The sequence below is a fragment of the Dipodomys merriami genome, unplaced genomic scaffold, assembly GCF_024711535.1.
Source record: "Dipodomys merriami isolate MVZ:Mamm:240054 unplaced genomic scaffold, mDipMer1.0.p SCAF_138, whole genome shotgun sequence".
In the NCBI taxonomy this organism is placed as follows: Eukaryota; Metazoa; Chordata; class Mammalia; order Rodentia; family Heteromyidae; genus Dipodomys; species Dipodomys merriami.
The window spans coordinates 348,156-373,406 of NW_027202693.1; the positions used below are offsets into that span (position 1 = coordinate 348,156).

General features: G+C 53.5%; 3 protein-coding genes across 5 annotated transcripts; 2 read left to right on the top strand and 1 right to left on the bottom strand.

The window, feature by feature from the left end:
• The first annotated feature begins 359 nt into the window (after positions 1-359).
• LOC138825571 (transforming growth factor beta-1-induced transcript 1 protein-like) lies at positions 360-6,752 on the top strand. 2 transcript variants are annotated; one of them, XM_070020217.1, is made up of 11 exons: positions 360-500; positions 1,717-1,832; positions 1,961-2,013; positions 2,107-2,249; positions 2,419-2,500; positions 2,614-2,719; positions 2,832-3,026; positions 4,810-4,983; positions 5,241-5,322; positions 5,599-5,747; positions 6,127-6,752. In XM_070020217.1, exons 1-11 carry the CDS (start codon positions 383-385, stop codon positions 6,391-6,393), a joined length of 1,485 nt encoding a protein of 494 aa, XP_069876318.1. In that variant the 5' UTR covers positions 360-382; the 3' UTR covers positions 6,394-6,752. The 2 variants fall into 2 exon arrangements, with proteins under 2 accessions (XP_069876318.1, XP_069876319.1); XM_070020218.1 differs by lacking the exon at positions 1,717-1,832 and having other exon boundaries at positions 409-500.
• A 2,704-nt stretch (positions 6,753-9,456) lies between these two features.
• LOC138825573 (sodium/glucose cotransporter 2) lies at positions 9,457-16,270 on the top strand. Of its 2 annotated transcripts, none has more exons than XM_070020220.1 (14): positions 9,457-9,617; positions 10,162-10,233; positions 10,319-10,423; positions 11,389-11,553; positions 11,813-11,918; positions 12,618-12,698; positions 12,811-13,040; positions 13,315-13,450; positions 13,623-13,730; positions 13,876-14,026; positions 14,644-14,812; positions 14,889-15,104; positions 15,575-15,709; positions 15,760-16,270. In XM_070020220.1, exons 1-14 carry the CDS (start codon positions 9,492-9,494, stop codon positions 16,012-16,014), a joined length of 2,055 nt encoding a protein of 684 aa, XP_069876321.1. In that variant the 5' UTR covers positions 9,457-9,491; the 3' UTR covers positions 16,015-16,270. The 2 variants fall into 2 exon arrangements, with proteins under 2 accessions (XP_069876321.1, XP_069876320.1); XM_070020219.1 differs by having other exon boundaries at positions 15,575-15,704; positions 15,788-16,270.
• On the bottom strand, positions 15,258-24,919 carry LOC138825574 (RUS family member 1-like). Its single transcript, XM_070020222.1, has 13 exons — positions 24,573-24,919; positions 24,244-24,358; positions 22,511-22,556; positions 21,451-21,483; positions 21,254-21,359; positions 20,300-20,401; positions 18,758-18,828; positions 18,496-18,680; positions 18,358-18,415; positions 17,952-18,022; positions 17,267-17,410; positions 17,094-17,171; positions 15,258-16,390 (listed from the first exon to the last, which is right to left on the bottom strand). The coding sequence occupies exons 1-13, from the start codon at positions 24,870-24,872 to the stop codon at positions 16,293-16,295; spliced, it is 1,407 nt and encodes a 468-aa protein (XP_069876323.1). The 5' UTR covers positions 24,873-24,919; the 3' UTR covers positions 15,258-16,292.
• Positions 24,920-25,251: the final 332 nt, after the last annotated feature.

Consider the following 25,251-nt stretch of genomic DNA (forward strand, 5'->3'; position numbering starts at 1 on the left):
CTCCTGTCCCCAACATTAAAAAAAAAATCAGGGACACTGTCTCTCTCAAGAATGGCCTGGGTGGGACAGGGCTCTGTCTAAGATTGGAGGAGTTTTTTTGTTTTTTGTTTTGGTATGGGGGGGCGGAGGGGCGCTCACAGGCAGGGAGGGGCTCTGGAGCTGGGCCTGGGAAAGCCATAACAGACTCTGGCTCTGGCCTCTTGGGGCTCCTTGCAGCGCAGGCCGGGGTGTGGCCGCCACTGGGCAAGCCAGCAGCAAGCGAGCTAGGTTTGGGGTGGGCCCTGGTACTCTCTTTCTTCCACGCCCCCACCCCCGGGTTCCTTCGTTCATCCCCCACCCCCACCCCACCCCATCCCATCCCAGCGGGTCCCCGCTTCCATACATGGTCACGGCCCCGGCTCCCAGCTCCCGGACGTCCCCCGCCCCCGCCCCGCCGGACACGGCCCCCGCCCTGCTCGCCCCGCGCGCAGCCCGCCCGCGCCCCGCCATGGAGGACCTGGGTGAGTGGGGCCCGGGCCGCGGGTCCCCCCAGACCCTCACCACTTCCCCCACGCCTCCTCCCCATCCCGGACTTCGCTCGCCCGCCCCTGCTTCTGTCTCTGCCTCCTCTCCCGAATCCACGTCCCCCCTTCCTGCCTCTCCTTTCCTGCCTTTCCTGGGCTGGCCGTTCCTTCCCTTCGTCTCCTCCATCGCTCCTCCAGCCTTGGCTTTGGCAGATGTCCCCCCACCCCCACCCCCCTGGGCGCTTGGGTTCCGAGGCTTTGGGAAGGGAAGGGTTAAAGGGGCCATAGATCTGGCAATTGGGCTACTAGCCCAAAGTGGAGAGAGTTTATGGCATCAAGTTTTGGGGCTGGGGCGGGGGGGGGGGGGCGGGAACGACAAGCTTGAGGGCCCAGGGGTGGGGAATGAAAGAGTTAAAAGTTCCAGGTAGAGTGGAAGCCAAGTCCTGGGGGGCAGGAAAGAGACTATAATAAGGAGTGCCAAGATGCCAGAGAGAGGTAACGGGCTCCACCAAGATGCTCTCAGAGACAAGAGGTTCTGGGAGAGAAAGGGTTCAAGGCCCTGGGGTGGGGAGGGAAGGGGAGAAGGAGGGCCTAGGCTGAACTTGGACTTGGACAGAAGAGGTTCCGGCGCCCTGCAGCAGGGGGCGCTCGTCAGCAAGGGTACCTGGAGCTGGGACCCTGGGGGAAAGAAGCTAATCAGAAGGCCAAGGGCTGGCAGACTCACCCGGGAGGAATACAGGGTGGGACTGAGTGGGTCTGGGAAGTGGGCCAGGCCTGGCCAGAGCCTGTTTAGAGAGAGGGAGGAATTAGTGAGTGTGGCAGAGACAGCATCCAATCAGGAAGCTGGGTGCCAGGCACACAGCCAATTGAGCAATTTGAAGTGGATATAACATTGGCTTCAATAAAGAGCCCATTTCGATTGTATATCGGGAAAGATGGAGTGAATTAAAAAAAAAAAGTCAGGTGCCTGGGTTTGGACTTGACTGACTTCCAGAATGAGCCCGTGGGGATGTCTGGTCATAAATATTTTCTCCCTATCATCCCACCTCTCTGGGCTTAATTCGGCCCTGTGTTTCTTTAAGCTTCTTGATGTCTCTTACGATCTTAGCTTCTGCCCTTTGCATTGGAAACCATGACCCTCTAATCTCTTCAGGCCCTATCTCTGCCCTAACATTGATCCCCTAAATCTCACTCTGAGGGCCTCTCCTTGCAGATGCTCTGCTCTCTGACCTGGAGACCACCACCTCACACATGCCAAGGTCAGGGGCTCCAAAAGAGCGCCCCTCAGAGCCACTCACACCTCCCCCACCCTATGGCCACCAGCCACAGGTGAGATCAGATACTAAGGCCTGGGGCAGCTGTGAAGGCCAGGGTTGGCTTGGGCTAGGGGAATCTGAACCTGGGTGGTGTCACAGTACAGGTGTGTCATTCTAGACACATGTGTCTTCTCTCCGTAGACAGGGTCTGGGGAATCTTCGGGAACCTCTGGGGACAAGGACCATCTATACAGGTGAGGGGCTTGGGATGGTTGAAGCTGATCGAGGCTCAGGTGAGAAGGCTTGGAGTCCTCAGTCTGAGTCCAGGCTTTCATCCTGTTTCTCAGTACGGTATGCAAGCCTCGGTCTCCAAAGCCTGCAGCCCCTGCGGCTCCTCCATTCTCCTCTTCCAGTGGTGTCTTGGGCACTGGACTCTGTGAGCTAGATCGTTTGCTTCAGGAACTGAATGCCACCCAGTTCAACATTACAGGTACCAGGGTTACTAAAATGACAGGCCCGAATAGGGTGGCAGGGGAGAGGGGGGAAGCTGGGACGGGAAGAGACTTCCCAGAAGAGAAGTGAAAACGACACAAAACTTTTAACTGAGAGGATGGATCGAACATGGCCCCATGTCCAGTGCTCTTCTCTTATCTCTCTAGATGAAATAATGTCTCAGTTCCCATCTAGCAAGGTGACAGCAGGGGGCCAGAAGGAGGACCAATCTGAAGACAAGAGCAGCCAGTGAGTTTGGCTTGGCTGGCAGGGCTGGAGAGAGATGATAGGTCCTTGGATGTTACTAGAGGGATTGTTGAGCTGAGATGCTCTGAGACGATACAAGCTGTTTTCTTCCTAAGTCCTCCCAGTCCAGCTCCTGTCCTCCCAAAGCCTTCGGCTACCTCGGCCACAATGGAGCTGGATAGACTGATGGCCTCACTCTCAGACTTCCGTGTCCAGAATCACGTGAGTCAGGCAGGGTGTGGGCAAGGTGTCAGCTCATGGCTCCCCAACCTATTTTAGATCCCTTCTACATCTTTTGACTTGTTGATTCAATCTTATGTCCTCTCTGCTGTAGCTTCCAGCCTCTGGGCCAAGCCAGCCACCAGTGGTAAACTCCACAAATGAGCGGTCGCCATCTCCACCAGAGCAGACTGGCAAGGGCAGCCTAGATACCATGCTGGGGTTGCTGCAATCTGACCTTAGCCGCCGTGGTGTTCCTACTCAGGCCAAGGGCCTCTGTGGCTCTTGCAATAAACCTATTGCTGGGCAAGTAAGTGGAGCTTACTTGCTTACCATCTTCACCAACAACCAGGCTTGGCGATATCCTCTTTCAATGAATAACTCTGCAAAGTGGACATGATAATTGTATTTTTATCATTTTTTTTAGCGTGTGTCAGTCTTGGTGCTTGAGGTCAGGACCTGGACTCTGACCTTTTTATGCTCCAGGCTAGTGCTATACCACTTGAACTATAGCTCTACTTCTGGCTTTTTGGTGGTTACTTTGGAAATAAGTGTCTCACAGACTTTCCTGCCTGGGCTGGCTTTGAACTGGGATCCTCAGATATCAGCCTCCTGAGTAGCTCGGATTACAGGCTTGAGCCACGGGCACCTGCCTAATACTTTTTAAGTTAATTTTGTGCGTGTGCACACCGGGAATCAAACACAGAACCTTGGATACGCTAAGCATAGGCTTTTCCATGATCTACACCTCCAGCCCACCATTTATGTTTTATTTATAAGGAAAATAATGCTCTGAGACACCAGAGCAAGTAAGTAGTAGGGTGCAGATTCCAACCTTGTTGTGGCCCTACTTTGTGGCACACAGTATTTGCCTTACCATGAGAGCATTTCAAGTTCTCATTTATTTAGTCTTCAAAAACAAAACCTGTTGGCTGCTTCTCCTGGGTATCACAAAGATTTTTCCCCATTGAGAGGCTGGTCTGGGAGCTTTGGTCCTTGGCTTATGGTCTGAGCAGATGTGATTGATAACAGCTGTGCCCAATGGTTGAGCTAGAACCTTCTGTTAGATAAAGTGCTTGAGCCCCATTCCAGAATTGCCAGTCTCTGCAAAGCATGGTGGTATCATGATTTCCATCAGCTCTAGGTAGTTTTTTTCTTCATGGGTCCCTTTATTAAAAGAAATTATAGCCGGGTGCTGGTGGCTCATGCCTGTAATCCTAGCTACTCAAGAGGCTGAGATCTGAGGATCATGGTTCAAAGCCAGCCTGGGCAGAAAAGTGACAGAAAAAAAAATATTTTGCCAGTCCTGGGCTTGAACTCTAGGCCTTGGTGCTGTCCCTCAGCTCTTCAGCTCAAGGCTAGCGCTCTACCACTTGAGCCACAGTGCCACTTCCAGCGCTGAGGAATTGAACCCAGGGCCTCATGCATGCAAGGCAAGCACTCTACCACTGAGCCACCTTCCCAGCCCCCCCCCAATAAATTATATATGTGTTGGTATGAAATTAAATGTACTAATACTAGATATTAAGCCATCTTCTTCTTGTTCATTTTTTTCCCTTCTGACTTTAAGAGAAATTAAAACTTTTCCATGCCACCCCTCACCTCCCCAAAAAGTACTGTGTTCCTATGTACTGATCTTCATGGATAAGTCAACAGTAAGGAACAAAGTTGAAAGACCTGAGTTAAATCTCCATAACCTTCAAAAAAATCTCTATCACACACAGGTTGAGCAATCTGGAACATTACATTTTTTCATTCCTATCTCTCAGAGATAAGATTTGAGAAAAGGCTGGGTGCTGGTGGCTCACACCTATTATCCTAGTTACTCAGGAGGCTCAGATCTGAGGATCAAGGTTTGAAGCCAGCTCAGGCAGAAAAGTCCACATGATTTTTTTCACCAGTTAACAAGCAAAATGCTGGATGTGGAGGTGTGGCTCAAGTGGCAGAGCACCAGCCTTGAGTGAAAAAGCCAAGCAAAGCTGCGAAGTCCAATACTGGCATCACACACACACACACACACACACAAATGTTTTGGGAAAGTGTTGTATATAGTCTTAGGGCCGCTCTGACCCAGACCTCCCCCCAACTTGAAGGTAGTGACAGCGTTGGGCCGTGCCTGGCACCCTGAGCACTTTGTTTGTGGTGGCTGTTCCATGACCCTGGGAGGCAGCAGTTTCTTCGAGAAGGATGGAGGCCCCTTCTGCCCTGAGTGCTACTTTGAGCGCTTCTCCCCACGATGTGGTTTCTGCAACCAACCCATCCGACATGTAAGTCCAGCCAAGCCTTGTGGATTCTGCTTCTGACTCTCTCAGATCACCTGTGTGATGGGCATCATCCACAGTGGTCCCACCTACTCACCTTAGCAACACCCAAGGCCCTCAGCTCTCTTTCAATCCCAAATTCCTTGTTAGATCTTCTGCCTTACAGACATATACCTCAGCCCTGTGGCCCAGGCTCCAGGTAGAGGCAGGAGGGAAGAAGGGATAAGAGGGCCACAATGACTGTCCACTTTTATTTTCCGCAGAAGATGGTTACCGCCCTGGGCACCCACTGGCATCCAGAGCATTTCTGCTGCGTCAGCTGCGGGGAGCCCTTTGGAGATGAGGGTGAGTCCACCACACCCGATAAAAACCACAGGTGCACTCTGTATACATTCCCACCTGCCACCTTCCGCTTCTGGACGAGCGTTTCCCCTGTTCCCTTCTGGCTCTGCTCTTCTCCCATTCATGGGTGCCCATCCCATCCCCTCCTGCTTTGCCCAGGTCCCCGACCCCATTGCTTGCTCCCTTCAACTCATGGCCTTCCTGCAGCCTCCATCCTTGTAGCTCCCCAGTCTTGCCTGCGCGCTATTTGTTTTCAGCCCCCTCGGTACCTGTTCCTAGGTTTCCACGAGCGTGAGGGCCGCCCCTACTGTCGCCGGGACTTCCTGCAGCTCTTTGCCCCGCGCTGCCAGGGCTGCCAAGGCCCCATTCTGGATAACTATATCTCAGCGCTCAGCGCGCTCTGGCACCCAGACTGCTTCGTCTGCAGGGTGCGTTCTGGGGGCGTGGTTCTTGAGGGAGGGGTTACAGGGGGGCGGAGCCTGAAAGGGAAACAGCGGGGGCGGGGCCTTGGAGGGAGGAGTCACGGAGGGCGGGGCATGGGCGGAGCGAGCATCGTGAGCTGAAAGGAGCCTGGAGGCGAGCTTTAGGAGTGTGGCTTGTGGGGGCGTGGTCTGGGGGAACTCTCGGGAGGCGTGGCTTCGGAGGGAGGAGTCACGGGGGGCGGAGACTCGGAGCGGGGGGGGTGTGGGCGGAGCGAGTGTAATGGGCGGGGCCTCGCTCGGGTGCGTCGCTGCAGGAGGGCGGCCGGGTGGTCTCTGGCCCGAGCTTGGTCGGCTGACGGGTTCTTTCGCGGCCTCCTTTCCCCAGGAATGCTTCGCGCCTTTCTCCGGAGGCAGCTTTTTCGAGCACGAGGGTCGTCCGCTGTGCGAAAATCATTTCCACGCGCGGCGCGGTTCGCTGTGCGCCACGTGCGGCCTCCCGGTGACCGGCCGCTGCGTGTCGGCCCTGGGCCGCCGCTTCCACCCGGACCACTTCACCTGCACCTTCTGCCTGCGCGCGCTCACCAAGGGCTCCTTCCAGGAGCGCGCCGGCAAGCCCTACTGCCAGCCCTGCTTCCTCAAGCTCTTCGGCTGATCGGCCCGACCCGTAGGCGCCAGCCTATGGTCTTGGAGCTCGGGGCTGCGAGTCACCCCGTGCTTTGTGCGGCCCACCCACTGGGGAGACGCTCCCCTCAGGTACTCCACGTTCTCCAAGGTCAAGTTCAGAAGAGGCCCCGTCCATCCTGACCCTCACACTCCCGCCCCCCAAAGTGATCTTCCACAGAAGGGAGGTCCCACACGATTCCCACCCTGGAGGGAGCCCTCCCACATACACAATAAAAGAGGGGCCCGCAATTCATTACAACTCATCAGAGACCTGGCCAAGGATGTCCCTACTGCCCGCTCCTGTTTTGTGCACTTTTTTTTCTACAAACATAAACACACATTCCACAACTCACTGGTGTTGTGTCTTGGTGCAGAAGAACTGGGCCTTCAGACCCCCCAGGGGACCCCAGCAGTGTCAGCTCTGGCAGGTGGGCACTTGTAGATTCCAACTATCAGGTGAGCCCCAGGTTGAAAGGGGAGTCAGGTTTGCAAGACAGGAGCACAAGCTGGGGCTCCATCCACCAGGCTTCCTGCCTCCGTGTTTCCCTCTGCAGCACCCAGTGTCCTTGAAACAAGGGTTTCATCTGCAACCCTTGCCCTACCTTCATTTGGTTCTGAGGTTTTACGTTCCCTTTGAATCTCAGAGGTGGGCCCCCTCCAGAAGTGCCCATTTATGCCTACATTTTGGAGCTGGGCACTAATCACAGTTTACATCTTCCTAGCTCCTGAGGCTCCAATACTTGTAAATTTGGTCCCTTTTCTCTCTCTGTTTTCTTAGCCGGTGAAGTCTGTGTATTCAGACATTTACTTTCCTTCCTGTGTTGGGTTAGTAACTCCCTGAGGATTTTCCTGACTCAGCCTTGTGCTGGGTGGTACTGGGTCCACAGAGATGAGTCATGGCTTGGCAGTCCTTGTCCTGGAGAGCCCTGGGCAGCTGGTGGAGGAGACGCTCCTGAGGCAGAAGTTAACATTTGGTGTGGCCAGGGCAATGGCTGGGGGCTGCCAGACTGGAAGTCAAGGGAAGCTTCCTGGAGGAGTTAACACTTCAGTTAAGTCATAACAAAGAAGGATAGGGCCAGAGACTCAAGTCTGGAGAAGTTCAGGCTCCATCTAAGTCCTCAAAACCCTAGGGACCTTTATGAGGCTCAGAACCTTCATCTTGGACCGAAAGTTCCTTAAGGGAGGGTGTAGGATCCCTGAGTCTAAACTCCAGGATCTCCACAACTCCTTTGGTGTTGGAAATAATGGATCATTCCCAGGCCCGTGTTGATCATTAAAAGCAGCCAAGGATGAGGGTAGATGGACCACAGACATCAAGAAGCTCTCTGCCTTTGCCTCCCTACCAATGTCATCTTCTCCACCCTATGCTTCCTGACTCATCTTAGTTTTTCTCTCTTCCTGGGGGAATGCTGTCCATCCTGGGTGTAACTGTCTCTGTCTCTCAAGGGTTGGTATATTGGTGATCTCCAGCCTCTACTCATTCATTCACCAGATGTTTGTTGGTTGGCCATCCCCATGCCTTCCTCTTTAGCTCCCTGAAACCTATTGAAATAAGTGCTTAGCTTGCTCCCCTTCCTGCCCTTTGTTCTGTTCCTAGATTTTTTTCCCCCTTCTCATCTCAAGGTCAGCTTTTGAAGGAGCCTACAGTAAAGCACCTCTCAAATAAAGCTCATATGCTTTCCCTAAAATACTTTTCAATTTGTGATCTCAAAGATACTCATAGATATTGTCATCTGGGCAGGAGACCCCTGACACAGGAGATGATTTTCTGACTTGCCAATCTGTTCAGTTCTAGAAAGGCAGAGGTGCCCCTATTCAACATCCCTTTCTGTCCCCAGTCCTGTGCTGAGCAATGGGTCTCCAGAGCTTGACCAGATTAGCCCCTGTTCCTGAAGAGTCTTTGTTGGTGAGATAGATACCACAACATGTACGGAATCATAGCAAAAGACTTGCCTCTCTCCTTTTTTCATTACTGGGGTTTAAACTCAGGATCTAATACTTGCTAGGCTGGTGTTCTACCACTTGAGCCTGCCCCCTGTCCTCTTTTGCTGAAAAAAAGTCTTGCCAGCCTTTGACCTTGTTGACAGATGTGTACTACCACTCCCAGCTTATCTGTTGAGATGGGAACGGGGAGTCTCACTAACTCTTCAGCCTGGCCTGGCCTCAAACCTCAATCCTCCTGATACTCTCTTTGGCCCATTCTTGAAGAGGTAACTAGACCAGATACTGAAAGCTAAAGAGGACTGTCAGTTGAGAGGTCAAGAAAAAAAAAAGAAAAGAGAATTTATCTGGGCTGGGTGGGTGAAGACTCCAGATTTGGTGCAGGAAAACAGAGCAGGTAGATGGGCAGGAGCCAAGGCATGGTTGGCCTGGAAGATCAGGATGCTGAGCTTGGATTTCTTGTGTGTGTGTGTATGTGTGTGTGTGTGTGTGTGTGTGTGTGTGTGTGTGTGTGTGTGTGTGTGTGTTTGGCAGTTGTGAAGCTTGTACTCAGGGCCTGATCACTGTCCCAGAGCTTTTGTGCTTTAGACTAGTGCTCTAGTGCTTGAGCCATAGCTCCAATTTCCAGCTTTTTGGTGGTTCTTTGGAGATAAGAGTCTCTCACAGACTTTCCTGCCTGGGCTGACTACAAACAGTGATCCTCAGATCTCAGCCTCCTGAGGGGCTGGGATTACAGGTATGAGTCACAGGTGCCCAGCTAGATTTCTTTTTGAGTTTTCTGGTGAGTGAGCTATGGAGGATTTCTGAGCAATGGAGTGACACTGTCAGATTTGCCTTTGGCTCAGCCAGGCTCCCTAATCTAGTCTGAAGAGAATACATAGGGAATGAAAGAGTTGATTTTGAGTTTGGGACCTTGTGGAGAGAATGGAGACTAATGTCAAAGAAGGAGTGATCCTGATCTTAGAGGGCCCAGCACCCCAGAACGAGCCTTCGGCCTTGATATGACCTGATTCAGCTAAATAAAGCTGGGAAGAGGGGGAACGGGACCTGGGGGACTTGTCGGCTCACTGCCCCTGAGGTAACCATTAATCCTTCCTCTGGGGGAAGTCAGGGAGCTGGTCCTTTGAGGGGCAGATTGTGGGCAGAATGGAAGACCGCACAAAGCCAGGCTCTGAAGCAGGGCTAGGGGACCAGAAAGCCCTCATTGACAACCTTGCAGACATCTTGGTCATTGCCGCCTACTTCCTTCTGGTCATTGGTGTTGGCTTGTGGGTGAGAATTTGTGGGGCTTTGACTAGGGGCTGGCTTGGGCTTCTGGGGCCTAAAGGGGAAGAAAACAATCTTTGACAAGTCCCAGAGAGGGGTAGGGGAAGGATGCTTGGATTTCTCAAGGAGAATCCCAGGATTGAGGAAACAAAGCAGATCTTTTTAGGGCTTCAGAGAGGCCCAATGAACATGAATTCCTTTGGATTTTGTTGATTGGGGGTGGGGGTGGGTGGGCAGTGGGTTTTCATTAAACTCAGCCTTATAGATGAAGTCTCTGTTCACATTACTTCCACTAGCAGTAACTAGCCAAGGACTGATTCTGAGTTCACCCTCTCTCAGGCTCGAGTAGTTGGATGCTAGGATGAGCGCCTAGGTGACTCTGGCTGAAGGGAGAAGATTGGGGGTTGGGGTGTAATCAGGGGAGTCGGCTGCTGGTTAATCTTCAGCCTGAAACAAGGCTGAGGAATGTGTTGAGGAGGCTAATGAAGTCCAAAGATGTGCCCCCGAACCCAAGCTCTCCAAACCCCCACCCCCCACTTCTCTCCCCTAGTCTATGTGCAGAACCAATAGAGGTACTGTTGGTGGCTACTTCCTGGCAGGACGAAGCATGGTGTGGTGGCCGGTGAGAAGGGCTTGGGCCCATGGAGTGGGAGGGGCTCTAGAGGACTGAGCCCAACTCATCCTCCCCCTATTTCTGGACCACCCAGGTTGGAGCATCTCTCTTCGCCAGCAACATTGGCAGTGGCCACTTTGTGGGCCTGGCAGGGACTGGTGCAGCAAATGGCTTGGCGGTGGCTGGATTTGAGTGGAATGTAAGGCCTTTTATAAAATCAACAATCACCCCACCCCACAGTGGGAACCCCTAGGAAGGTCACAAGGGAAAGCTCCTTGCAGAGGGAATATGAGATGAGAGTTGGGGTATACCAGTTGTAGAAAGACTGGGCTGGAGTGGAGCCCCAGCTTGGAGGCAGAAGGAGGTGCCGAGTTTCAGGAATAGGATAGGTCCTGCTTCTGATTGCTTTGTGAATTGGCACCACCAGCTAGTACTTCCCCCCTGTGAGCCTTGGTGTACTCCTCTCTGACATGGGGCAGGCAGCTCAAAGATGGCGTAGTTCCTATTTTGATGCTTTCCAAAGTTGTGTCTATGAGGATCTCTTAATCCAATTATAGCACAGAAGGACACAGCTTGGGGTGAGGCTCACCTAGGAAGGGGTGTGTGTTTGTGTGTGTGTGTATGTGTGGCTGTGTTTGCCAGTATGAGATTTGAACTCAGGGTCCAGGAGCTGTCCCTTAACTTTGAGGCTAACGCTTTACCAGTTGAGCCACAGCTCCACTTCTAGTGGTTTGGTGGTTAATTGGAGATAAGAGTCTCACAGACTTTTCTCAGATCTCAGCCTCCTGAGTCAGCTAGGATTACAGGCACTGTCAGAGGGTTTTGAGCACAGGGCTTCCTGGAAGAGAAGGCCTTTGAGGGACTACAGGTTTGTGTGGAGAAGAGAGAGAGGCGGCTCTGGCTGACAGAGGCTGACATCCTTGCTAGAAACAAGTGCTCAAGAGGGGGCCAGGGTCTATGGAAGGACAAAAGCTCTAGTTAAGGGCCTAAGACAATATCAAGGTGCTCAGGCTTATCTCTTGCAAATGTCCTCTGGGCTCAGATTCAAACTTCCCAGAACCACTTGCTCTAACATCGCAAGGTTCATAGACAAGATTTCTCAGATCCTTTGGGGGTGAGGACAGACTCCTGGTGGGATGTACATGGTCACGCTGTTTCCAACAGGCGCTGTTTGTAGTGCTGCTGCTCGGCTGGCTCTTTGTGCCTGTGTACCTGACCGCAGGGGTCATCACCATGCCGCAGTACCTGCGCAAGCGCTTCGGGGGCCATCGCATCCGCCTCTACCTGTCTGTGCTCTCCCTCTTTCTGTACATCTTCACCAAGATCTCGGTGCGCATGCGCGGTGGAGACGGGTGGGCTCCAAGAAGGGTGGGGCAGGAGAGTACAGTGGAGGGAGGTCTTCTTGAGAAATTGTTCTACCAATCCGACGGAGACATGGGTACAGTGGGTGAGACCTGGGAAGGTGAATGGTGTTTGCACTTTTGAAGTGTGGGCAGGTAAGTTGATGGCCTGGCTAGGATTTGGACCTGGATCACTGTCCCTTGACCCTGGGCCCCGACCTTTGTGCCCCTGCTTTTTTCCCCCCAAGGTGGACATGTTCTCGGGGGCAGTATTCATTCAGCAGGCCCTGGGTTGGAACATCTATGCTTCTGTCATCGCGCTCCTGGGCATCACCATGATTTACACTGTGACAGGTGGGCCCAGCACCAGTGTGGTATGGGGGACTGGTCTGGGCTGGTATTGAAAGCTATGGTGTCATTTAGGGTTGCTACATGGGGTGGTCAAGTTTGGAAGTGTGGGGTCAACTGAGCTTGAACTCTGGGCCTGGGTGCTGTCCCTAAGCTTTTTTGCTCAAGGCTTGTGCTCTACCATTTTGAGCTATAGTGCTTCACTATCCACACCTCCCACAACCGCACTCTCTCTCCCTACTGTCTTCCTATGCAGAAGACTAGGTGCCCATCTCGTGCTGGGTTTCAGGGTGGGAAACAGGGAGAAATGGGAAAAAGAATGGACTTGGCCAGTCTGCAAGATCTCTGTTCAAACCCAGTATAGCTCCAAGGCCCTCAGGGTGGGCCCCAGAGAACATGCCCAACAGTATTGGTGAGCTTGGTGCCGATGGCCTCCAGGATGGAGACTTGAACCCCTGAGAATCATCTGTCCAAGTCAGATGTAGGGGCCCCACAGTGGGGGGAGATCCTGCTGGTGTGTCTGCCAAGAGGGCACCATAGAGGTTAAAATTCAGGCTCCATTCTGCTCTCCTAGGCCTTTGCTTCTTGCTGCCCAAGGGTATAAATGGACCTCCATTTAACAATCTGCTCTCTGAGGTGGGGTATTTTTCACTATGCTGGGGATCAGGAACTGGGGCTGTTTCCACTGACTCAGGCCTGTTGCAGGGGGGCTGGCGGCGCTGATGTACACTGACACCGTGCAGACCTTCGTCATTCTTGCGGGGGCCTTCATCCTCACCGGTTATGGTAGGGGGCTGGGCCAGGGGGCTGGGAGGAGGGGCATGATCATCTCTGGCAGGTGAGGCCCTGGGCCTTAGCACTGATGCCGGGTCTCCTCTTGACAACCTTGCCCACACAGCTTTCCACGAGGTGGGCGGGTACTCTGGGCTCTTTGACAAATACCTGGGAGCAGTGACTTCACTCACCGTGTCCGAGGATCCGGTTGTGGGCAACATCTCCAGCTCCTGCTATCGGCCAAGGCCTGACTCATACCACCTGCTCCGGGACCCTGTGACAGGGGATCTGCCGTGGCCTGCACTGCTCCTGGGGCTCACCATTGTCTCTGGCTGGTATTGGTGTAGTGACCAGGTATGCAGCCAGGGCTGGGGGTCCTCCCTCCCTGGATGGAGCAGAGATGATGTGCTGACCCCCAATCTTCCAAAGTGTGGTCAGAGGGTGTGGAACCCGGTGAGGGTGGGGCTTAAACACATGGAGCTAGTACCTGGTGGTGGAAATGTTCAAGATGCACTGCAGAGCCAGAGGATGGACACCCACTGGAGTGGGGATAGGAAGGGGTGGCCAGGCCTGAGCGGGAGGGGTCGGCCTGCGCATGGCTCCCCCAGTAGTAGGTTGCCCATCACAGGTCATCGTGCAACGTTGCCTGGCTGGAAAGAACCTGACGCACATCAAGGCAGGTTGCATCTTGTGCGGCTACCTGAAGCTCACACCCATGTTCCTCATGGTCATGCCTGGGATGATCAGCCGCATCCTTTACCCAGGTAAAGTCGGCCCCAGTCTGGCCCCTTGTCCCCCTCACAGACCTTCCAGAATTTGGTACTTGGCCCCCCATTTCCCTCCAGGGGTCCCATTGTTCTCCTTCTGGGGTTACCCACCAACCCTAATTCCCAGACCCAGCTCTGTCCTAGCTGCCTTTGGGCTGCTTTCTTGTAGATGAAGTGGCGTGCGTGGTGCCTGAGGTGTGTAAGCGGGTGTGTGGCACGGAGGTGGGCTGCTCCAACATCGCCTACCCGAGGCTCGTGGTGAAGCTCATGCCGAATGGTGAGGGCGGGTCCACACCCTGCTGGGCTGGGCAGCTGCAGACTGCCAATGGAGGGGTCACCCTTGCAATGCCCACACCTGCCTGGCACCCCCTCCCTCCTCCAGGGGAGGAGGGCTGCAGCCTCACGGCTCCCATTGGCCACAGGTCTGCGTGGACTCATGCTGGCTGTCATGCTGGCGGCGCTCATGTCCTCACTGGCCTCCATCTTTAATAGCAGCAGCACGCTTTTCACCATGGACATCTACACACGCCTGCGGCCTCGTGCGAGCGATGCGGAGCTGCTGGTAGTTGGCAGGTGTGCCCCAGGCCTCCATCCTGCTCCACCAAAGAACCTGGGTAGGAGCTGGGCGCTGGTGGCTTGCACCTGCAATCCTAGCTACTCAGGAGGCTGAGATCTGAGGATTGCAGTTTGAAGCCAGCTTTGGCAGAAAAGTCCCCATTAGACTCTTATAGACAAGTACCCGTCAAAAAACTGGAAGTAGAGCTGTGGCTCAAAGTAGTAGAGCCCTAGTCTTGAGCAAAAGAGCTCAGGGACAGTGCCCAAGCCCTGAGTTCAAGCCCCAAAAGTTCTTTGGCTAAAACCAAAGCCAAAAGAACTTGGGTAAAAGCCAGGGTCAAGTGGCTCATGCCAGTAATGCTAGCTATTCAGGAGGCTGAGATCTGGAGATTGTGGCTTGAAGCCAGCCTGGGAAGGAAAAGTCCCTGAGACTCATCTCTGATTAAGCACCAAAAAAGCCAGAAGTGGAGCTGAGGCTCAAGTGGTGGAGTGCTAGCCTTACCTCTTAGCCAAAAAACTAAGTGACAGTGCCCAGTCTCTTGAGTTCAAACCCTAGTCCTGGTACTCAAACACATAGGAGTCTGAGGAAGGGCATCGATCATTGGATAGAAAACCTCTTGTTCTCCAAACCACAGGCTCTGGGTGGTGTTCATCGTAGCAGTGTCAGTGGCCTGGCTCCCAGTTGTTCAGGCTGCCCAGGGCGGCCAGCTGTTCGATTACATCCAGTCGGTCTCCAGCTACTTGGCACCGCCCGTGTCAGCTGTGTTTGTGCTTGCGCTCTTTGTGCCCCGAGTTAATGAAAAGGTGAGCAGGGTGGGTATTTGCAAGCTTGGTCCCAGGCTCCAGCATCCTGAGCAGGCTGACACCATTTCCCCTGCAGGGTGCCTTCTGGGGACTAATTGGGGGCCTGGTGATGGGCCTAGCTCGCCTCATTCCCGAGTTCTCCTTCGGTTCGGGTAGCTGTGTGAAGCCCTCAGCGTGCCCTGCACTCCTCTGCCGGGTCCACTACCTCTACTTTGCCATCATCCTCTTCATCTGCTCTGGCCTCCTCATCCTCATCATCTCCTTGTGTACTGCACCCATCCCACAAAAGCACGTAAGTGCTGACCTCTGGATGGGCAGTCTGGGTGAGCGGGCATGGACTGCACCAACCGCCTCTGCCGCCCTGCTTCAAGGCATGCGCAGTGAGCCTGAAAGTCTGTATTTGAGGGTGGGTAGGAGCAGGTCAGGGGTCTCTCTTGAAGCTGCATTTACACAGCAAGGACATTTTTTATTTAAATGGCATTTGTTTGAAATGGTTTAGGAGGAGATACATGGAATGTTGTAGAGGGTGGGTGATGAATGTCCCCCAAAGTCAGCTCTTGGCATGGTCTCTGGAACTCAAATCATAGGCTGCCCTGGCTGGCGAAGTCTGGGTGAGCTGGGTCAGGCTGGGTGTGCAGACTGGATGGGGGGCAGCTTAGGAGGGAATGGACAGGGCTGGCGTGAACATGGAAACTGAGGGGCCTGTGGCGTGGGGCGGGACAGCAGAACTCCCACTTGGCCCCTGCTCCCACCCCTTCCCAGCTCCACCGCCTGGTTTTCAGTCTCCGGCACAGCAAGGAGGAGCGCGAGGATCTGGATGCTGATGAGCCCCAAGGCCCAGCTTCTCCTCCTGTACAGAACGGATGCCCAGAGCATGCCGTGGAGATGGAGGGTAAGGTGCTGCCCAAGCGGGGGGCCCGGGAAGTCCCGGGGCCCACTCCCTCCAGACTAACTGCTGGCCTTGGTTTCTCTCAGAGCCGCAGTTGCCAGCCCCAGGCCCCTTCCGCCGGTGCCTGCTCTGGTTCTGTGGCATGAGCAGGGGTGGGGCAGGGGGCCCTCCACCCCCGACGGAGGAGGAGGTGGCGGCAGCAGCCAGGCGGCTGGAGGACATCAGTGAGGACCCTAGATGGGCCCGTGTGGTCAACCTCAACGCCCTGCTCATGATGACAGTGGCTGTGTTCCTCTGGGGATTTTATGCATGAGTTCAAATGTGTTGGACACCATGAACCACACAAGTAGGGCATTAAAAAGGCTGTGCCTTGTAAAACGTGGGGATGTGAGGCAGCTGGCAGTGGTTCCTAGAAAAGGGGAAGGGGCAGAGGAAGGGTGGGAAGGCCCCAGGTTCCCTTCTGTCTGCCTGGGGTCCAATCCAGCTCATTGGCAGTCACTTCTCATGAGGTGAGTGGCCAACTGGCCACAGTAATGTGCATGAGCAAAAATAAAGTTGTCTTTCCTCCATCCTGCTGTGGCCATGGACTGCTCACAAGACCTTCTTTTCCAGAGATGGGAGCCATGTGGCCCTCCACTCATCCACCTCCAGGTGGTGCTTCTCAGTCTTCCAGCCTGCAGCCTGCAATCCTGGGGAGAGGGCAAGGGGTGTCTGATGCTACACAAGAGCCTGGGCTAGCAGGAGTAGGGGTGAATTGGGGTAGGTATGCAGAGGTACAGGCTGGGGGAAGGGGATGGGGCCCTTCTTGGCTCCTCTGCTGGGTAATCTCTGACAAAATGTAAGGTTGAAACCTCATCTGGTTACAGCCAAAATCTAGAGATTGCACATGGATAGGGGGTGGAGTAGAGAAACATGAAAGGTCATTTTCAAACTGGGAGCTAGTGGCTCACGCCTGTAATACTAGCTACTTAGAAGCTTGAGATCTGAAGATTGTGGTTTGGAGCCAGCCCAATCAGGAAAGTCAGTTGAGACGCTTATCTCCCTTGAGCCAGCAAAAAGCCATAAGTGGAGCTGTGACTCAAGTGGTAGAACACCAGCTTTGAGAGATAAAGCTAAGGGATAGTGCCCAGGCTCTGAGTTCAAGCTGAATATCAGCACAAAAGGGGAAGGTAGAGGTCATTCTCAGTAACTCGAACTCCTAAATGCCAACTTGGATTACGTATGAAAGCTAACATAGCCTCAAGAGATCGGTCTAACTTCCTTAATCTATACAGGAAAACAGTCTCAGATTTCATCCAGGTCACTCATCTCCCAGGGGAAAGCACAGAATAAGGACAGACAGGGCTGCAGTCTGAAGGGCTCAGGGCTGTGAAGTTATAGGGCTGATGTTACCTTTCAAAAACTCTGGGAATAGCTTGTCCAGCACTTGGTATGTCTCCCTGACAATGGCACCGCCATCTTTCTCAGGACCTGTCAGGGGTGGGTGCAGAATCAGCTCTGGTGTCTTCAGTGGGACAGCCAGCTCATCTTCCCTCCACCCCACAGTGTGGACATGAGGCTCTTACCTGCCTGAACTTGACTTCTCAGCTCCTCCAGCTCTCCTGGAAGGGGTCCATCTTCCTGCAGAGCTCCAAGCACCAAACCATGTGTAGCAGCCCTTAGGACAGTCTCAGGGCCTGCCATCTGGCTCAGAACCACCTGTACCTGGTCTGGAGAGACCCGAGGGCAGATAAATAGCAGGGAAGACCCATGTTCTCAATACTCAGCCCTTGCGCTCTGCTTTACCTATCTGCCCCAAGGCCTTAGTGAGGAATGGAAGGTCCTTTCCCCATTTCTCCTGTTCCAGCTTCTCCTGTTGCTTCTCATCTCTCTAGCCAAACCGAAATATTCAATTTCTAAATATAACTTTCTACCAGCTCACGGCAGAGGGCTTCTGCTGGTGAGAATGAATGCCTTTCAACATGTCAATGGCAAAACAACTCAGGATGGGAGAGCAGAGTCCCCCCCACTGACAGCCAACCTCAGTGTAATTTGAATGTGTCGCTATGGAGAGTGTTTGCACACAATCCCAGGACAGTATCTCAGGTAATAAGGCAGCTATTGTGAAACAGGTGCAGTGAATCTCACTGGGGCAGGCAGCTTGTAACTTGGGTGGGTCAGTATAGTCTACAGCAGCCTCCAAACTGTCCCCTGAACTTGGGCCCTGGAGCTGGAGGGGGTCTCAGGCTGAGAGAATGTGGATATACTCACGTCGTGACGGAGTCCAGCGAAGGAGGTAGGGCTCCTGGTGCCCTTCTACCAGCTGCTGCAGCTCAGACACACTGGCAGGGAGAAGATTGCAGTGGGCAGGGGAAACAAGGCAGAAGGACCCACCTGGCCAGGCTGTTAACCCTAACTGTTCACATACCCCAGCGGTTCCTTAGACATTGCGGGACCCCCCACATCCATCCTTCCCTTCTTCCTATATACAGTCATCCATGACCACCCACCAACCTTCCTTCATCCAATCCCTTACTTGTGCTCTGCATTTGATGCCCCCTGCATCCCTCAAGTACTCATGCTGACCCCCAAGTTTGTATCTCAAATAGAGAAATGGGGGTTGGTGAGGGGGCCACTAAGGGAGGCAGGAAGGAGTGGGAGACTCTGGGCCACTCACCTGGAAACCAAGCAATGTAAGGGAACCCCCAGGGACAGAGACAGAGATGGCCCGAAACCTGTGGGAGGCTGGAGTCAGGAGGCCCAGGCATGGAGAAATTGGGGAGACACAGGACATGACACCAAGGGGCTGGGTCACCTGTCCACAGTGGCTCCATCTGATTGGCTGAAGCTGGGTCAAGTATCTCTCCCTTCTGAAGGAAGTGCTTCAGGACCAGCCGGAGCCGGTTTTCATTCAAAGTCTCCATGACAAGGGCCCGGACTGCCCGGTAGTTGGCATAGATGTGGAGGGCCGTGAGGAGGAAGAAACATCCGAGGCTGAGGCTGGGACAAGACAGTAGGTAGCCAAGGGGAAGAGGCCCAGCTGGTGGCCTCTTCACCCGCCATGCTCCTGGGCTTACCTAGGGCAACCTGACACCAGAGGTAGCATCAACAGGCTCACCAGGAGTCCTGCTAGGTTCACCAGTGTCTCCTAGAAAATGGCACACAGGTCCAGAGTTGGAGGGCTCCCCTCCAGAACTTTCCAGATGCTTCCTACTCTGATGGGATGTTAAATAACTTTTAGTGTTTTAGGTGAGTGAGCTTCCATTAAAAGACTGCTATATCTTCCTTTGCCTAGGTAGACACAGCTCCTTAGGACACGTCTTCTCTGGCTTGCAAAAGGGACCAGGGAAGCCCATACTCAGAACTCCATGTGGGGAGCTAGTTTTCAACAATGGTTCAAACAGGGGCCTGTCTCCTATCTCTTGGTACTCATTAACTGGCAAACAACTGCAAGGGGGGGCCTAGGAACCACCTGGGAGGAAAAGCAACAGACCCAAACCTCTTCCTGTGTGAATCAATGCCACTGCAACCCTCTGATGACCGGACTGGGTAGGCTATGGTAATCAAGGCAAGAATCAAGGGCCTCGGGAGCTCAGGAGGAAAGTCGTCCTGGCCAGGCTGCCCTGTTCCTGCCTCACTGGGGAAGCCCTTGGGTTTTGGGATCCAAAACTGGGAAGTAGGGGGTCTGTGTGTATGTGTGTGTGTGGGGTGTTGGTGGTGGGGAACAGGGCTGACACCAGTGAGAGGGGACGCTAAAGGCTAGGGCCTGGATTATACGTATTACTCCTACTTTTGCAAACTGTAAATTTCAGGTTGGAAGAGACCTTGGGACAGAAGTAGTTTTGGAGAGAAGGCACATGCCTGAGGCACTCAGGTGGCCTGGACTTCTCCGTACTTTAGATCTCCTGTCACGCTGTAAGCCCTGGATGAGCTCACAGAAATACTTGGCATGAGGTCACATGCTTGACCAATATTTGCTTCGCTATTATTATTATTAAGAAAGAATAAAAGACTGGAAGGCAGGACTGGCTAGGATAGAGGATTTGAAGCTGCTTTAGTGTCAGAGAAAACCTCCCATTCCCAGGGCCTCACTCTCATCTCTAAAGCATCTCTACCTGACAGGATTAGGGTGAGTTACAGGTGTCTCTCACACAAGCACTCAGCACAGGGGTTTGGGGAGTGGTTACTGCACAGTTCAGTCTTAGAGATGTCCTGTTCCAGGCTTGTTGGGTCAGGTGGAGGGGCGAGGCACAAGGCCTGCTACACTGGTAAGTGGAGGCCTCTGGCTAGTGACCCACAGCCAAGTACCATGCACCTGCCCACAAGGGTCTCATGTGGTCGGAGTCCTCAGCCCCCAGGGTAGGGATATGGCCTACAGAGCCTTTTCTGGGCCATTCTAGCAATGGGAAGGGGGTGACATGGATTTTCTGCCACCAGAACCACGCCAATAGACCTGACCTCATATCCTGGAGGTCACAGCAGGGGACACTTATGCTTTTTCCTGCCCTTTCCCAGGAGCATTTAAGGTATTTTCCTTCATATCCCTCATTGTGGCCTGTCCTGTCCCCTCCTCCCCACTTCTCCCCTCTTACATACCATCCTTGGTCCCAGCTGCTTACCTGGCTGCTGTCCTTGGCCGACACATCAGCCATGTTGTTTCTCCGGGCCTGGTGCACAGTCAGTGCAGCCCTTGTGGCCCCACCAGCCACGCTCACAATGCACTGTGGGGAGAGAGGGAGGGTGAGGGTGGGTGGGCCATGTGCTATAGCAATACAAGCCCTGGGAATCTCTCCCTGAGATCTCTGGTGGGAAAGCTCACCTATGAGGGTCACTCATTGCTATGTGCATGCAGTTTTCATCAAGCCTCTTTCAGATGCTTAGCAGGTTAGGGTGTGGTAGTACAAGTCAGACAGGGGCCCTGCCCTCATAAAATTTATGGACAGGGGGAGGAACTAGCTTGCTCAGACAAGAGGAAAGTGGTACAAAATGAGGCTGGAGTGATTGGCATGTCCTGTCCATGTGCAGACTTGATAAGATCTTTGTGTGTGTCTGTGCTGGTATAGGGGCTAGAACTCAAGGCCTAGGTGTTGTCCCTTAGCTTTTTTCATTCCATGCTAGCACTCTCCCATTTGAGCTACACCTCCACTTCCAGCTTTTTGGTGGTTAATGGGAGGTAAGTCACACAGACTCTCCTGACTGGGTTAGCTTCGAACTGTGATCCTCAGATCTCAGCATCCTGAGTAGCTAGGATCATAGTCTGAGTTGGGATACTTGTAGCTGCCATTCCATAAGTACCTGTGTGGTGTCCTTTCACAGATGGGAGAGGGGAACTGTGTTCTATCCAAACATGTTCTTTTTCAAAGTCTGAGACCTAGCCAGGAATGTGGACACAGGACTCACACCACCCTCTCCATCCATGACAGCAGGCACACTGCTGAGGGCTGGCTGAGGCCTCAGAGATACACCTAAACTTTCCCATTCCTTTAGAAGTGCCCTGAGTGTGGGGCCCAGGGGTGCAAACACAGCACCATCAGTGCAAGTATCTCAGCATGGGGTGCTCTAGAGGTGGGTACCTTGGCCAGGTTGCTGGTGCTGACAGTCATTGTGAAGCAGATTGGGTAGATGGGAGCCATAATCTCCAGGAACATGGCTATATCATTGAGGATGTCAGCAAAGAGCCTGGGGAAGAACCAGAGGTTAGAGGTCAGAGACAAGAGATTTTCACAACAGAGAGCTGTCCTCCCCTCCCTTCATCCCGGCATCTGCTCACCTCCACTGCTTTGCATTACAGTCCAATTTGCTCCTGTGGGGACAAAAGCTTGTTATAATTTAGACTGAAGGAAACATGTACAGGCACTGTGTGGGGAAAGACACATAACTCCAGCCAGACACCTGTCCTCATACACTGTCACTGCCTGAAATGCGACCACTGGCTGGGAGGATGCAGTGACCCTTGAGTGTTTTGAGTGTTTCCCCCTTACTAATACACAACTTACTAAACCGATGTTTGGTGGCTGCTCCCTATGCTCTGGTACTCTACCCCTGGGTTGCGCTAGCCTCTCCTCCTCCTATTTCATTGAGGGTTCCCAGCAAAAAAGTTCATAGTCTTGGGACAGACAAACTTAACTCTAAACTGGGTATAACCCCAACCATTACAGATAACCAGCCAAGGCTCCCTGGGCTCCTGTGGACAGTGGGGTGGGGGAGGCCAAGACAAAGAGCTGGACCCCAACATTCAGGTGTGGGATATTCAGCTACACAACCCTGCAGATAGCCACTTCTGTCTCTGTGCCAGGTAGCAATTTCTAGGTCAAGGGGCTTGGGCAAGTAAATTCTCCTCTTTTTAGTGTGTTTCATAACTTTAAAATGTACAGTCAATCCCACCCTGTGAAACTGTGGCAGTGGTTAGACACAGTATAGAATGCTGTGGAACACAGCTGGAGCTTGTTTATTGAGTATTTACTACCATGTAACGCACTAAGCAAGCTGCCAGCTCTCTCAGTGAACTTGGGTGGTTACAATGAAATGTGGATACACACACACATTGTTAGTTGTGGGCTTAAACTCAGGGTCTAGAAGCTGTTTCTAAGCTCTTTGGCTCAAGGGTAGTGCTCTACCACTGTGTGTGGCTCAAAGTTTTTGAGTGGTTAACAAGATGAGTTCCATGGGGACTTGTCTGCTCCAACTGGCTTCAAACCACAATCCTCAGATCTCAGCCTCCTGAGTAGCTAGGATTATAAGCATGACCCACCAGCATCCCATGCCGATAATAGTTTTTAAATCATTCCTATGGGCATACTGCCAGAAGCTGGCAGACTGGGAAGACTCACCCCTTCCACCAGGCAAAGACGATGCGGCCCAGCATGCCAGCTGAATCTGTGGAAGAAAAGGTCCTGGTAAGGACAAGGGAGACAGTGCCTGGCAGACCCTGGCACTGAGCTCTGCTCTTGGGCACTCAGGCCTCCTATGAGACATGCTTAACCAAGGGAGATGACTAAGAACTTAGCTAGACACCTGGAATACCTTTTCTTTCTGATTTTCAGTCTCAAGAGGGACTGTTCTTTCATAGACAAGGTAGCTGAATCTCAGAGACAACAGATGGATAAAATGGGGACATCTGTAAGAAAATTGGAACCTCCAGCTTTTTGGGAAGACTAGGGGGATGTGGCAACACTGGGTTTGCCTTACTTCACCATCATCACTAAAAGGAGCATGTATACAAGCTCCCAGACAGCCAGCTCTCCTCCATCTCTATCCTGTGAGGTCCTGGGGCTTTATAGACCCACTTCCTGTCACTCACCTAACCTCTTCCCTCCATGCACATTATATTCTAAATAAACTTCTCACTGCTTTACTTAACAGTAGATCAACTAGTGACTTTGAACACATGAAGATTGCTTTTACTGCTTAGTGGGAGCCCACTGGACCAGACTCCATTATTCTTGCCTTTGGTGGCACACTTATACATCCAACCAGATGTGTTGGGGCCACCTGTGGATCTTTGAGGCAGTCTGCAGGGCCCTTGTGAGAATCTGGAGGTTGACACCAGGCTGCACTGACACATACCCTCTACTATCTCAACGTTGCATTGCCCATCAGAATAGGAAACAATTCCTCTGCCACACAATGATCAAAGAGTAGGACCTACAAACTTTTGAATCTTACTAACAAATCAGCTAGTTACAAATTATATTCAGTGCCAGAGTGTGGTAGGTAAGGGTGGACAGGGAGGATGTTTGTGGTAGCTACATGGGAGGTGCATATTGTGACACTTGAGTTGGAGGCCAGACCAGGAAAAAAGTTTGCAAGATCACATCTTAACAAGCAAGCCAGATGTGGTGATTCTTCCTCTGTAATCCCAGTTACATAGGAGTTATAGAAAGGTTTTGATCTGATGCCAGTTGGGCATTATGTATGAGACCCCCCCCCCCCCCCGATAAATAAATGATGGCTGGAGGTGTGGCTCAAGTGGTAGTGAACCTCTACTTCCAAGCTTTTTGCTGATTAATTAGAATTAAGAGTCTCAGGGATTTTCCTGCCTGTGCTGGCTTCAAAGTATAATCCTCAGATCTCAGCCTCCTGAGTAGCTAGGATGACAGGAATTAGCTCTGCAAATTTTCAAAAAAGCTGCATATACTCAGCGAATGGTCGCTATGCTTATTTATAGCATCGTTACAATTCCGGATGCAGACTCTCTGTATGTGGATAGAGTCATTTTTCATGGCCTCCAGAACCTCCTCTCTCCTACTCAGGACCAACTCCATCCTCGAATTCCCTGCAGTCTAATCATCTGGCTAACAGTTTTGGCTCATAAACTTGCACAAAAATTCTAATCTAAGGATGGGCTGAGGAGAAGCCTTGCTTCTGTATTTCCATCAGGGCGTACGCAGAGCTGGAGGCCACAGCGCTGCTGCTGCTGCTGCTGCTGGTTAAGGGGGTGGTGGTGGTGTTAGGATGGGGCTTTGTACTGGGAGATTAAAAAAAAAAAAAAAAAAAAAAGAAAAGAGGCCAGGGCCCGATCCCACAGGTGGCCCCCCTCCCCCACCTCGAGGTGTCAGCTCACCTTTTACCAGCCAGGTGGCGGTGGCGGCCGACACCGAGGCTTTCGCGTTCCCCACCCCCAGACCCAGCAAGACGGCCTGGGTGGCCAGGGAGCCCGAGAGGCTGGAAGCAAAGGCCTGGAGAAAAAGAGGGGTGGTGGTGGTGGTGGTGGTGAGGGTTTGCAGGGAAGGAGGGGGGGCGGGGGTCTGGGGCGGCCAGGGAGGGGGGGCGGGGGTCTGGGGCGGCCAGGGAGGGGGGGCGGGGGTCTGGGCGGCCAGGGAGGCGGGGTGGGGGAGGGAGGGCCCGAAGGGGCGGCGGGTCCCGGGGCTCCCCGCTGGTCCCTCCCCCGACCTGCACCGAGTCCCACAACTGGTAGGGCAGGTAGTCCGCGCTGACGCTGTCGGGGAAGCCCTGCGGCAGAAACACGGCCCCGAGCCCGGCCAGGGGCGGCGCGGCGGGCCCGGGAGCCCCGTCCGCGGCCCCGCTCGGGCCCGTGGGGGTGGCGGGCGTCGTCCCCGGCAGCCGCCACCAGCGCCAGCCCGCCGCCTCCCACTGCAGGCGGCCGTCCGCGCCGGCGCGGCAGCCCCGCGCAGCTCCCGAGCCGAACTTCTCGGAGCACAGCGGGTCCCCAACGCCGGCCCCGTCCGCCATCGTGGCGCTCCTCCACGCCACTCGACGCGTGGCGGCGGCGGCGACACGGAAATGCACTTCCCGCCCGGCGACGGCGACTGCAGGGGGCCAATCTTGTGCACTTCCGGCCCCGGGTATGGCGACCGCGGGGGGACAATCTTTTCCCGCCACACGGACGCTCGCCTCTGTGCTGCCCCTTGTCCAGTGGGGAGAGCTGGTCACAGCATCCCCCCGGGCTCCTGCCCCTCTTCCGACATCCCTGAGATACTATAGACTTTAAAAAGAAGTTCTTTGTAACATTTTGTAGCCAGGAGGGCCTTATCAAGACACCACCTACAGCTTCCAGTAACAGCTTTCCAGAGAAGGAAAAAAGGCGTCTTTAGGGAGAATAGTTGTATTT

Coding starts and splice junctions, on each gene's coding strand:
- LOC138825571 (XM_070020217.1), top strand. CDS start 383: ATGGTCACGGCCCCGGCTCCCAGCTCCCGGACGTCCCCCGCCCCCGCC. Junction 1,833..1,960: donor CCTATGGCCACCAGCCACAG/GTGAGATCAGAT, acceptor TTCTCTCCGTAG/ACAGGGTCTGGGGAATCTTC. Junction 5,748..6,126: donor CAGACTGCTTCGTCTGCAGG/GTGCGTTCTGGG, acceptor TCCTTTCCCCAG/GAATGCTTCGCGCCTTTCTC.
- LOC138825573 (XM_070020220.1), top strand. CDS start 9,492: ATGGAAGACCGCACAAAGCCAGGCTCTGAAGCAGGGCTAGGGGACCAG. Junction 9,618..10,161: donor TCATTGGTGTTGGCTTGTGG/GTGAGAATTTGT, acceptor TCTCTCCCCTAG/TCTATGTGCAGAACCAATAG. Junction 11,919..12,617: donor CATGATTTACACTGTGACAG/GTGGGCCCAGCA, acceptor GGCCTGTTGCAG/GGGGGCTGGCGGCGCTGATG.
- LOC138825574 (XM_070020222.1), bottom strand. CDS start 24,872: ATGGCGGACGGGGCCGGCGTTGGGGACCCGCTGTGCTCCGAGAAGTTC. Junction 20,402..21,253: donor GCACCAGCAACCTGGCCAAG/GTACCCACCTCT, acceptor CTCTCCCCACAG/TGCATTGTGAGCGTGGCTGG. Junction 16,391..17,093: donor ATTCCCAGAGTTTTTGAAAG/GTAACATCAGCC, acceptor CCCTCTCCCCAG/GATTGCAGGCTGCAGGCTGG.